General features: G+C 46.4%; 2 protein-coding genes across 7 annotated transcripts in view; both read right to left on the reverse strand.

Moving 5' to 3' along the window:
- Positions 1-5,768, reverse strand: part of Il34 (interleukin 34) — a 66,209-nt gene extending 60,441 nt beyond the window's left edge. The window contains exon 1 of one of the 4 annotated variants that reach the window (XM_039097930.2): positions 3,433-3,620. The gene's annotated coding sequence lies outside the window, so the exon portion shown is untranslated. Of the gene's footprint in view, positions 1-3,291; positions 3,307-3,432 lie in introns of those variants that run through there. The other 3 variants (XM_039097932.2, XM_063278199.1, XM_039097933.2) reach the window with 3 other exon arrangements.
- A 1,547-nt stretch (positions 5,769-7,315) lies between these two features.
- Sf3b3 (splicing factor 3b, subunit 3) overlaps positions 7,316-12,957 on the reverse strand; it is a 37,517-nt gene continuing 31,875 nt past the window's right edge. For 2 of the 3 annotated variants that reach the window (XM_006255620.5, XM_063277936.1), the window contains exons 21-26: positions 11,819-11,944; positions 10,928-11,140; positions 10,341-10,439; positions 9,362-9,505; positions 8,789-8,893; positions 7,593-8,140 (exon numbers count right to left, since the gene is read on the reverse strand). In XM_006255620.5, coding sequence (XP_006255682.1) covers positions 8,000-8,140; positions 8,789-8,893; positions 9,362-9,505; positions 10,341-10,439; positions 10,928-11,140; positions 11,819-11,944 — 828 coding nt within the window. In that variant the 3' untranslated portion in view covers positions 7,593-7,999. Of the gene's footprint in view, positions 8,141-8,788; positions 8,894-9,361; positions 9,506-10,340; positions 10,440-10,927; positions 11,141-11,818; positions 11,945-12,957 lie in introns of all 3 variants that reach the window. The other variant, NM_001106187.2, reaches the window with a different exon arrangement.

A 12,957-nucleotide genomic window follows, 5' to 3' on the forward strand; every position in this document is an offset into this window, starting at 1 on the left:
TCTCAGGCCAGGCTTCCTTGTACCAGACATTAACCGAGTGAGGGCTCCCACTCTCAGCAGCTCTGCAGCAAAGCCTGAGATGGGGTAGAAGGCCAATCCATTCTAGGTCCCCAGTTCTGGCCCAGCCTTGGAAGCTGTCAGCACAGGATCTCAGTGCCTCCTTAAATCCTACCTACTCAAGTCAGGCCTGGCTCCCACTGTCCCATCTTGCGCTTTCCTCTGCCTATCCCTTTCCCTTGCCCAACTCGGAAGCTCACCAGAATTTGTCATTCATCCTAACCCTACTCTGCTAGCCACCACTGTCCCTGTTCCTTCCTCCTAGTCAGCTGCTTGCAGTCTTCAACACTGAGCTTTCCTCAAGACCCAGAGGACAGGGTCACTGTCCCCACTTTCCATACACAAGCTACATGCCTATCTCAAAGGCTGAAGAGCCCACTCCCCACCTTGGGTTCCCAATATACAACCAGCTTCTCCCATGAGTTTGTTGACTGAGAAAATAAGTGCGTTTTCCCACCTGTCTCTGTTGTTTGCTCTGGTACCTTCCTCAAACCTTTTGACAGAGACAGATGTTTACTTATGGTGGCTCATGCCAACTCTGCACAGGCGTCCACATTTCCTTATCACAGGCAAGGCACTGAGGTGTAGTGAGAGCCCATGGCCCGCCAGACCCAGCAAGTGGTGCAAAGTGCACCGGGATCCACCCAGCTTCATGGAGCCTCACTAGACGGCACCACATGTTTACCCTGCAATCCACCACAGCAGACCAGAAGCGATACCTACAGGCTTCCCAGGGTGTCTCACTGCTCCTTCTGGACCTCTTAGGACTGCGCTGTGGTAGGTGACTGAGGTGATGTGAGGGTTTGAATGAAATGTCTGTCTACCGTAAGTCTTGGGCATTTGCATACTTGATCCTGGTTGGTGGGAATATTAGAAAGGACTAGGAGCTGTGGTATAAGTAAAGTATGTCACTAGGGGCGGGCTCTGTTGTTTCTAGTTAGTGCGCTGTCTGCCTCGTGCCTGGGAGATCCAGATTTGTGCTCTCAGTTGCGACTCAGACCGTCTGCCACCACTCCTTTCATCCACCATTATAAATTCTAATACTCCAGAAGTACAAGCCCAGATAAATTCATTTTTAAATTGCTTTGGTCACAGTGTTTTATCACAGCAATAAAAAAGTAACTAAGACAGTCGTGACATTGCTAGTTTGAAGGGAGAGGAGGCCTGAGACTGGGAGGATCAACCAAGGAAGTTTGACATCCAGTCGTCTGTCCTCAGGACAGGCCAGGGATTAAAAAAAAAAAAAAAAAAGTCTAACAAAGTGGGCCAGTCCTTTTCAGCCTCCCGGTCTACACTGTTCAAAGGGCAGAGAACATGGCCTTCCTGGACCTTCTCATCCTGTTCAGCTTGGCCCAGGGAAAGTCCTGGGCTGGAAGAGCCCTTTGGATGCTTCTGAGGCATGAGATATACTAGAAGCTTCATTCACACCACCTCTGTTTCCCGATATTCTTTCTAACCTCGGTTTTATATTCGAATCAAGGTATTATGTCATTACCTTAGGTGAATCAGCCTGCTGTACACATACAAGCCAAGTTATTGCACACTGTGCCACGTCGGTCTCAATTCTTTCCTGGAAAATCCCCTGAGAGTAAAAGTCCCTACCTACCACACTGGAGTATCAGGGGACCAGAAATGAATAACTATGTCCTGTAATTCCCGAGAGGGAGCTAACCCATGTACACTATGAGCACTGTCACAAAAACGCCCTTGTCCTTCGCCCCAAGTATTTCTTCTGGGTGGAGAACAAGCTCTGGGGAGGAGGCAAAAAGAACAGCGAGGCTAAAAATGATCAAAAGAAGATGTTTTGACTGAGAAAACGAATCCATTTTTCTACCTGCCTCTGTTTGCTCTGGTACCTTCCCCGAAGCTTTGACAGAGACAGATGTTTATTTGTGGTGGCTCATGCCAACTCTGCACAGGCGTCCACATTTCTTAATCGAAAGCAAGGCACCCAAGGTGTAGTGAGAGCCCATGGCCGCCAGATCCAGCAGTGGTGCTAAGTGCACCGGGATCCGTCCAGCTCAGCCAAGGAGGCTCACTATGCTGCACCGCATGTTTACCCTGCAATCCACCGCAGCAAGCTGTGGTGTGGGGACCAGGAGAAGAACCCACAGGCTTCCGGGGTGTCTCGATGCTCCTCTGAGACCTCCTAGGTTTATGCTGTGGAAGGTGGCTGAGGTGGTGTGGTGGTTTGAATATGTTGAATATGTTTATGTTCACAGCTCTCTACGGAAGCTGAGCTGCTGGTTGCAAAAACATCTACAAACAACTGAACTTCACAGGGACCAAAGACATTCTGAGAAGAGTTTGTTAATGTGGCAAATACCACATAGATGGTTAAAATAATGGTTACTGCCAGGTGGAGAGGTAGACACAGGCAGAGTTTGAAGCTAGCCTGGGCTACATAGCAAGTTCCAGGGCAGCCAGGGCTACACAGTAAGACCCTGTTTAATACAAGGGAAAAAAAGCAGCAAAATGTAAAAGTAGAAGCACTTTATTATAATTTCAGAAATACTGGCTCATCTATGCCTCCCACCCGTGTGTGTGGTGTGTGTGTGTGTGTGTGTGTGTGTGTGTGTGTGTGTGTGTGTTGCAATGCAGAGGCCAGAGAAACATTTTATGCGCCATTCCTTAGTCACTGCCCACCTTTGAGACAGGGTCTCTCATTGACTTGGAACTAGCCAAGCAGGCTTGACTGCCCAGTCAGCAAGCTACAAGGATTTGCCTGTCCCCACCTCCCCATGCTACCATGCCCAGTGTTTCTTCACACAGGTTTTAGGGAAAAACTCAGGTCCTCAGCACCTTGCAAACATTTTACTGACACCTCTCTCCCCAGCCTTGTTCTTTCCTTTCTTTCTTTTTTTTAAATTTTTTTGAGGCTGGGCTTGAACTTGCTAAGTAGCCAAGGATGACTAACCCTCCCACCTCCACCTCTCACGTGCTGAGATTACGGGATTGCCTCACCACGCCAGCTAGCCTCAATTAAGCTTTAACAAGGAGGTTCATACAAGTAATAATTCACACACATGGCATAACAAGGTGTAAAGACCTAAAGCAATCTGCAGTTCCAGGAAGCCAAAAACAATACAGAGAGTGCATTTGCCAACGACAAAACACGGACGGAAACACAGGTAAGTCAATTTGATAGCTATATGGCTCTGTTTTTCCTCCTGCAAGGCTGTGAAAGCAAAGGTTAAAAAAAACAAAACAAAAAAACCGTAGCAGAGATCATACCATTTCAGAGCTTCTTAGCCAGCACCTTGTCGACTGTGCTCAAGTCTCTCTGGCTGTTAAATCGATGAGGGAAAGGTATTCATCAGAGACAGCAAAGGCGAAGGAGCCACCTTGTAAAAGAAAACCATCAGTTCTGCTTACCTGCCAGGCGGTGGGCTTCTCCCAGTTGCTGGAAGCTTTATGCAGCTCAAGGCCTGGAGCAGGTGCCTTGGGGCTGTGGCAGTAAATGCTACGTGGGACAGGCTGTCGTGGCCCCTCAGCCCACGGTCTTCTCAGAGGGCGGGGAATGCAAGCTACAGCAGCTCAGATTTGATTCTGGAACCGGAACCAGCAAGGGCAGGGTGGGGCGGGGCTATGTGGCCCCAGCCTGTCTTGGAGTGTGGAGTAGGAGGGAGCCTCAAACATAGCCAAGGCAAGGGGACTGCCCTGAGGGTGAATATGGGGTGTCTTTAGAATCTGGGGGTATCTTTAGTTTCTATGTAGGTTGGACTGGTTTTTAGGGAAAAATTCCAGGCCCTCTCCTGAATACCTGGAGTCTTTCATGACAAAATTGAATACGAATACAGCTGATGCTTGGGCCTAGAAGAGGTTGGTTTTTTTCTTTTTTTGGGGGGGGGGGCAGTTAACCCATCTACAGGCAGACCTGAGCGCAGGGAGGTGGTTTACCCAAGAATGCACATGGCTGGTTACTGAGGTCTAACCACAAGCCTGAGACAACCCTCATGGTAACTTCTGGAGGCTGAGCCACGCCTGCAGACACAGACACTTACTTTCCTGGTAATGGTGACGAGTCCCCAAGCAACTGGGACAGCACCTCTTTCTTCCACAAGTTTCTTTATTGCATACACAATGTTCTGCATGTATATCTGTATGACCGGTACCAGATCTCATTACAGATGGCTGTGAACCACCATGTGGTTGCTGGGAATTGAACTCAGGACCTCTGGAAGAGCAGTCAGTGCTCTTAACCACTGAGCCATCTCTCCAGCCCTCTTCGCCAAGTTTTTATAGCAAACTTTTTTTTTCCTAAATAGGATCTCAATGTAGCCCAGGCTAGCTTCAAACTAGTCTACGGTTTTACTTTATAGTGTAATGCTCATAGGTGTGTGCCACCACTCTTCTCTAATTTTATGACTGATTTTGGAGTAGCTACGGGTGGTGATCCCCATCCCCCAGAGGGTCCTTCTTTCATCTCCCCACCGCTAGACACTGCAATGGTGGTGGTGGGTGTTTTGAAAGCATCGTTATCAATAAGAGAGGTAGACTCGATTTCCTCAACTTGAAAACAGCCTCTCTCAGTAAGGGCCACTCAAGTGACTCCACAAAGCTGGCCTGGACACAAGGGCTTGCCCTATTCTAAATGCTAATGAATGGTGGTGTTCGAGAAAGGCTTTCTTAATTAGATTGAGAAAACTGGATTCCCTGAACTGCAGGAAGACAATGTGCCCACACTGGTATGCACCCAGCGAATTCTCTCCACCTCCACATCCCCTCGCTGTGCTCGGACCACACCAGGCCCTGCACAAAAGCTCTGCCAAGGCTGTTCTGTCATGCAGAAGATACCACTGTGTCCTCTTCAGAGGTGACCTGGTGTGATGAGCTTCCTCCAAGTGCTCGATTTACAGGCTGGCGGTTCAGGATGAAGATGGTCAGGTCTTGCTGAGCCTAGGCCTCTCGGACTATCCTCACGACCGTCAACACTCCTGCTACCACAGCCACACTCGAGTTATCAGACTCCACTGTCCAGTGCTTTTCCACAGATTTGTCACACGGCCTCTAGCAGATGTTCCTCAAGGCTTCATGAGTAAAGCTGCCTTCTCTAGTTAGCATTGGCCAGAATCCCCAGTGTGTCTCTCTGACAGCACCAGTCCCTGGAACCCACAGCAAATATTAGTGCTTGTCTCTACTCCCATGTATCATACACACACATTATTACGACCATTCAAAAGGAGACTATGACTCTCCCCAAACCTTATCAAAAGCAACTCTTGGACTGGTGAGCTGTTAAGTCAGTAAATGCACTTGCTGCCAAGCCTGAAAACCTGTTTGATCTGAAAGTGCCACACGGAGGAAATTACGCACATGTCTATATATGCCCACTAAATTGAAAACAAAACAAAACAAAAAACCCAACAAGTAAAATCTCAACAATTTGCCTCTCAGAAGGGGCTATGCCTGCTGTGTGGGTCTATGGGTTGCAAATAGGAGAGCCAGGCAAGGGCCAGAACCAGAGGCAGGCAGGCTACCTCTGGATTCTGACAGGGTCTGAAGACAGCCCTTCAGCCAAGGTGAATGTTCGTTCATCTGTCTCTTTTCTAAAACTGTAACTTCCAAATTCAACTTTTTGTTTTGCTTTGAACAAACCCTTAGTCACAGCTAGTGAGGATCACTTCCATCAGACTTAGAAATACTCAAAAGCAAGGTTTCTGGGTAGGCACCGGGTGCCTACTCTGATCTCGAGTCCTATGTTGGGGCTGGGTTAAGAGCCATGGTGATGGGTTTCTTCTCATCTCCTAATGTGAAACATGGGTGGCCTAGCCAGCTTTTAGACTTGGGATATCCTGGTTTTTCCTGTAAGTTCCCAAGCCTTTTTAATCTAAGGAAATCAGACAGGCCCAAGGCTTCACGACATTGGCCACCATACTGAGTGGGAGACTGTCAGGTTATCAACACCCTCCTCCTACCTAGGGATAGAACAGACTAAGAGTAGAGCTGGTATTTACAAACTCTTCCCGTGTCCAGCTTTTTAAGTTTCCCAAGAAACAGACCTGCTGGCTTGTGTGGTTTTCAGTTCACTAGAACTCAGGTCCCCAAATATAAAAACCAACAGCCAAGTTTAAGTGTTTGCTGAATCGCTACCATGTGCCCCACACTAAGCTATCTCCTCCCCCACAGCATTTTTCAAGAGATTAATTTTAAGCATGCATAAACTTAAAATATACACACATACAGTATTTCATATGTAGATGAGCAACTGGGTGACTCATGCAAGCCAACACAGCATTTCCACTTTGAATAGAAAACAGAACCAAGGAATTAACAGATTCTGAAAGCCGGGTGGATGAAAAAAATACCTCAAGTGTTTCTGGCTCTCAAGACGGGCTGGGATCTGTGAGAGCGGCCAACATCCTGGATATCAGCCCTCTCTCCCTGTGAGCCAGCAGAACATTCCCAGCTCTAGCAGCTGTCCTGCTAGCAATCCATTTACACAAACCAAAAACAGCAACATTCCAGGCACAGTCCAGCTTGAACCCCCTCCCCATAGGAATGCTATTCTTGGCAAGAGATCTTCCGAAGGAAGCCACATCTGCAAACCCTCTGCCCGGTGAGGTCAGGGGAAAGCTGAGGCAGCTGAGATCGGTGAGCTGTTAGATCTAAGTAGCAGGGGATTTACAGAGGGAGGAGCAAAGCAATGACTCAGGGTCCCGAGGTGACAGAGCCTCCTTTTCTCAGTCCCCGATAGTCTCTGTGAGGTCTAATAAGGCTAAGGTAGCTCCCTATTTACCTGCTCGCTCAATTCACCCAAAGAGACATGGTGGAGCCCTTAAACAAGTGATGCAGCCTCACTTACGGTTACAAACTTCTTGCAAGTTCGTGTGTATGTTTTAAACTGGGTCTCACTGTATATTCCTAGCTGACCTGGAACTCAAAGGTCTGCCTGTGTTTGTTTATAAGTGCTGGGATTAAAAGCAACTTTATTAATTATGAAGACCAGTGGAGACCTGGGGCAATCTCTAGGTTCAATGTGCTAAAGAGCTACCTTAAAGATTAGGGCTTCCCATAAAGCCAGCCAGGAGGAACTTCTAATTATGTCACGGACAATTCTGGCCAGAACGATGGTGGTCAGTCCTTCCTTATATGCCTGCCATCAGTCTACCCTCCTGTGTCCTGGGCTGTGGACACTCTCCTCCAGGCCTCCGTGTGACTATCTCCAGGCTAGGTTAGAATGAAGGCGCATCTGTCCCTGGTCACTCTGCCCCAAACCTCAGGAGTCACTTAATCAAGCACTGTGAAGTCAGACTCCTTAACTGGGAATTGTGCCAAATTTAATATTCTAAGATTTCACAGTGGTAAAAACCTGAGGGGGAGGGAAGCAGCCCCTTCAACATCCATGAGTAGTGGGGTGAGCTCATGTTCTACCTCCACAGCAAAGAACCAAGACATGCTAAGAAACCACTAGAGCCATGATGTAAAGAACCAAGAAGTAAAAGATCCAATTATTGTTCTAATCTGGGCTCAAGCCTCTCTCCAGAATTCTCATCCCCAGGAAAGAACTAAGAAACAACAAAAAACTACAGGCATGCTGGACACCTTAAAAACTAGTTTTATATATCCAGGAGGGTTCAGAGGGCAGGGCTGAGCCACACTGCAACACCTTAGCCTGTCTCCCTCCGCCTTACAAAGCAACATTGTACAAAACTGTATTTACAGGAAAACAAAATGAGAATTAAGAATGTGTACAAAAGTAGACAAGAGCCAGAAATCACACATGCAGGGGCGGCTTTGGGAATAAGGAATACGGAGTTCCACGCCGAAGCGCAGGGCCACACACTATGTGAAGGAGCAGACCCCAGTGCCAACTGAGGGGACCAGGCGTTCAGCTGCAGTCTTAAACGCTACACCACTTTCTCCTGCTGTGTGGCAAGAGCCAGACACCAGTGATGGAAACAAGAGGGGCTCTCTGGCGAGCCCCCCGACAACGATGGATTCAGAAAGCATAGCGGGTCCGAATATCCTCAAGCTTCTTGGACACTTCAGGTGGGGTTCGGTCCAGCTCTTCAGAGACATTTTTCTGCTTGTTGGGCTCCATGGAGTTGAACTGCTCACAAAGGTCTCCATCAATCACATTCTAAGACACGGAAGAGTCAGAGAGGGCAAAGTTAAGCAAGAGCGTCTAAGGTGAACCCCCACTCCCTTAGCCAGGGTTCAGAATGGCAAAACCCAGTGCAGTTTTTGTCTTTTGCCTTCTAGAAAGGATTATCACCAACCACATGTCCTTTATCAACCCATTCCTCAATGCTCAGTCACTAAGGGGGTCTGTGTGTGTGCATGCACATGAAATTTTAGGAAAAAAATCTATGCAATAGCTTATAATATCTTTTTTTAAAGATTTATTTATTTTATGTATATGAGTGCACTGTCTCTGTCTTCATGCACACCAGAAGAGGGCATTAGATCTCATTACAGATGGTCGTCAGCCACCATGTGGTTGCTGCGATTTGAACTTAGGACCTCTAGAAGAAGAATCAGTGCTCTAAACTACTGAACCATCTCTCCAGCCCAGCTTATAACATCTTAAATGTCATCAACACATTCATCATGAGTTTATACAGTTGTAATTTATGTTGCACAATAAATATCACTCATGGTCTATCTATTTAAGCGCTGAATTGAAGCATCACCATGTCCCATCAAAAACTATCTGAATCTTAAGAAACAAAGGCTGACAGAAAAGGTCAGTGAATGGGCAGGCACAGGATTCCTTTTTCCAAATTACCTTAACAGGGAAATAATAAGAACGAAAGCTGAGGTGGTCCCGTCCACAGAGAGGAGGATGCTCAGACCGCAGGTGCATCTCAACATGCTGGAAAAAGTCGTGGTCCTAACAGAAGAAACAGATTCTGTCTCTAAGAAAGAAGTAATTTACAGAACAAAGTACATACAAGAGCCAGGATCTTATTACAGACCTCAGTCTGGCCTTCAACTTGAAATCCTCTTGACAGTAGTCCACTTAGTGTGGGATTATACCTAATTGCCACCATACCCAACTCCAAGCCACTGATTCTTGGCAGGCAAATGTCCCACCAGACAGCAATCCCAGACCACCATTCTCAGTCTGTGGACTGCTACTTTGATGCTTTGGGATCAGAATATAACCCTGTACTTATACCATGGTATGCAAGACCTTCCTAAAAGAACTCAAGATTCTGTTTTCTAGGTACCTTAACTGTTACTTTATACAGTTTCTAGAAAGCTCCTAATTATAAGTAAAGGCTTGCTATCCTAGGCAGATTCAACACCAAGAAACAATCTGAGGAAAATCAAAGTAAGGGCAACGTGGGTACTCAACCTCATGAGACGTGAAAGGGACAAGGATGCCAATTCCTCCAGATAAAGTGGTATAGACAAGTGATTCTGAGCCTCCAGGGATCAGTGTGGTCTTCTGCAACGACAGCACTGTCTCCCCAACGTGGTAGTTCATGATGACCTCTGCCTGCAAATCAAAAACAGTTTGGCAACTTTGCCTTTCACTTCTCTTTCCCCTGCCCTGGAGAGATGGAACCCTGGGCCTCAGGCATGAACGCCAGGCTCTCCACCAACTGAGCCACACACAGCCCAGAACCACTCACCAGCTTTTAAAACCCAAAACTTATGGAAATCTAAAGATGCTTTCATTTTCTTCATCACTTAGAGCTTTGTGTTTCAAAACACGCAGAGTTCAAACATTTCTAATAATTACTTCCTATGGAAAAACCTCTTTAGACATGCCTATATAGCATTTAGGTGGCTAAGGCCTGGGTCATACAGCAAATTTCAGAATAATCTGATATTGGGATTCTATCTTTAAAAAAAGGGAACCACCTAGGAAGCGCAAGGCCCTGGGTTCGGTCCCCAGCTCCGGAAAAAAAAAAAAAGGGAACCATACAGGGACTGGCAGTATTGGGAGGTGTGGCCTTGTTGGTGGAAGTGTTAGTAGGGGATGGGCTTTGAGGTATCAGAAACCCAAGGTCACACACAGGGTGGCATTCTCTTTCTGCTGCCTGGGGACCCTGAAGTAGAACTCTCAGCACCATACCTAACTGAGTGCCGCCATGCTTCCTGCCATGATGAAAATGAACTAAACCTCTGAAACTATAAGCCAGCCCCAGTTAAATGTTTTCCTTTATGAGTTACTGTGGTCGTAGTGCCTCTCCACAGCAACAGAAATCCTAAGATAGGTGCTATAAACACCTTATGAAAATCTCAGTATCTGTGTATTACAGGTAAAGGAGCACACACAAGGGGGCACTTGTTAATAATGGCCCTTTTGGTCCTTTCTGCAATCTTACCTTCTGTGAAGCCCCATTGAGCAAGCCCCGGTCCCACAGGGCTTTGTTTCCAGTGGGATCTTCATCCACCTCATCGTTGGTGTTAGGTGGGAGCCTCACCTAAAAAAAAGGGATACAATCTTAGACTGAGTCCCATGGAAGATTACACTACTCACCAAGAATTATGTTTGCCCTGGGTCTTGGCAAGCAACCTACACAGGGGCTTGAGCCTGTCTTCTGCTGTTTAAGTGAGAAGCCACAGAGAATAAACCACAGACAAGGGCCCATCACTGCCAAGAGCAAAGACAGACCAGAGAATGAGTGAGAAATGAGGCTGGGCTGAAAACCACCCATCATCACGGACTCTTGTTCTATGAACAAGATGAAGGTGAACCAGGCCCTGAGGGATTTCCAAGAGAGGTAGGATGGCTTAAACATAAAGATTTACTGAGGAGTTGGGCCTGACTGAGCAGGATCGAATCTTACACCTGTACTGACTTTTCATGTTAGAGAATATAACCCTTACTCCATTGTTTAACCACCCCACAAACTGAGGCAGCTTTCCCATCCATATGTCACGGTCACCCAAAGAACCAACATCAACTCACCACACAAATGTTGCCAAACTTGTCTGCCCCAGCCACAGTATCATAGTCGAGAAGGCTGGCAGTGGTGACCCATCTGGGATAGGTGTCATCAGCAAAGATAATGAGCTGGTTCTCATTACGCTTGTAGCGAACCCAGATGAAACTTTCCTGGACATCAGACACGATTACCCTGTGACCAATTGTCTGGATCCCTGATATGTAGTTGGCAATATGCTACAGAAAACAAAATTGGCAATCTTTGTGATCCTTGAATTCAGAATCTAAAAGCCCAGCTTTACCTAACCACAATACACCAAGTGCATACATCAAAGAACATCAATCTATAGTAAGCACTGAAGATTATGAGTTATTTTGGGAGTAAGGGTGGAATGGGGTTCTGGAGTTCTAAGCACAGGGTTGTATGCATGTTGGGCAAATGCTCTACCACTGAGCTACAACCCCAGTCCTTACTTGGCTTAAATTTTTTTTTTAATTGTGCATTCCATGTACACATGGAGATCAGAGAATGACTTTTAGGTCAGCTTTCTCCTTCCACTTTGTAGGTCCCAGGAATCCAACACAAGTCATCAAGGTTGGTGGCAAGTGCCTTAAGCTGATGATCCATCTTGTGTATCTTGTTTGGCTCTGAGAGAGAGCATCCATGTGGCCCAGGCCAGCCTTGAACTCCTGCTGACTGGGCTTCCTCAGTGCTTGGATAATGGGAATTCACTGGTACACCTATAGAAGCTACTTTTTTGAATAGTGGAAATAAATTCCTTCTAAGTCAGGATAGGAAGCTCTTTTGGAGGAGCTAAGAACAAAGAACTGAGATTACCTACTGCCTTTCCGAGACACTCATAATACGATTTTAAGGACTGGTGCTGTGAATATGCCCCATAACAGCACATTTACCTTATTCTCACACTTTCGAAGTAACTTCTTCTTCCCCAGGTCATAGACTCGTAAAAGTTTCCCCACACCAATCAGTACCCTCCCCTGGAATGGGGCAATGGCAGCAGGGACTTCTTCCACTGGAGTCTGTGAAAAGAACATAATGGCAGCTTTCAGCCACTCACCAGACCCTGGACATAGAACTATGTAAGCATAAACCAGAAGACAGGCAGCAAACCATACTCACTCTGCTCACCATACAAATAAACTGCAAATGCAACAAGTAATCCCTACAAAGCAATGCACTGGAGTAAGTAGGTCCCCAGCAAGAAATGCCTCCAAAGAGAAGCTTTCCCAGTGCTGTGGAATGCTGTTCAAGCCTGTACTAGTTACTAACACACAACACGAGGAAGAACAGCAAAGCCCTAACATCCAAGAAGCAACCGAGGCCTGCGGAGGAACGAGAAAAACTATACCGAAAAGTGACATCGTAGTTCTAAGGAAGAGATGCCTAGCATAAAGAGTGTGATATACTCTATTCCCAAGAGGAAGCAGGCAGATGTAGGTACTGTCAGAATAGAGGACAGAACATAAAATAGCCCTTTAAAAAAGTACACTGTAGGGGGGCCGGAGGGATGGCTCAGTGGTTAAGAGTACTGACCACTTTTCTAGAGGTCCTGAGTTTAATTCCCAGCAACCACATGGTGGCTCACAACCATTTGTAATGAGACCCAATGACCTCTTCTAGTATTGAGGACATCGAGTATACTCAGATATGTCAATAAAAATCTTAAAATTGTATTTTACATTGTAGTAAAATAGAAACAACAAAACCCTACATTTTAGAGTGTATGCTTCAGGGGTATTAAATGTATTTACACTGCCCAGTGATCACAGAATGCTGTTCTCCCAAAATGAAACTGTTCCTATTAAATACTAACTTCCTGACATGCTAATTCTTTAACTGCTTAGTAACACAGTAAACAAGGGACCAGCTCACCGCGTGCCTCTTAACATTGAAAGTGGTGAGAACATGGCTTCCTGCGCCAGGCACAGAAACCTCACTAAAGCATGAAGGTCTTAGTAAGTTCTCTATCCTACACAAAGATGATTTCGAGTCAACAAACTAGTCTATAAAAGACAAGCTCAACATGGTGGTG

This window comes from Rattus norvegicus, chromosome 19, assembly GCF_036323735.1.
Source record: "Rattus norvegicus strain BN/NHsdMcwi chromosome 19, GRCr8, whole genome shotgun sequence".
Taxonomy (NCBI): domain Eukaryota; kingdom Metazoa; phylum Chordata; class Mammalia; order Rodentia; family Muridae; genus Rattus; species Rattus norvegicus.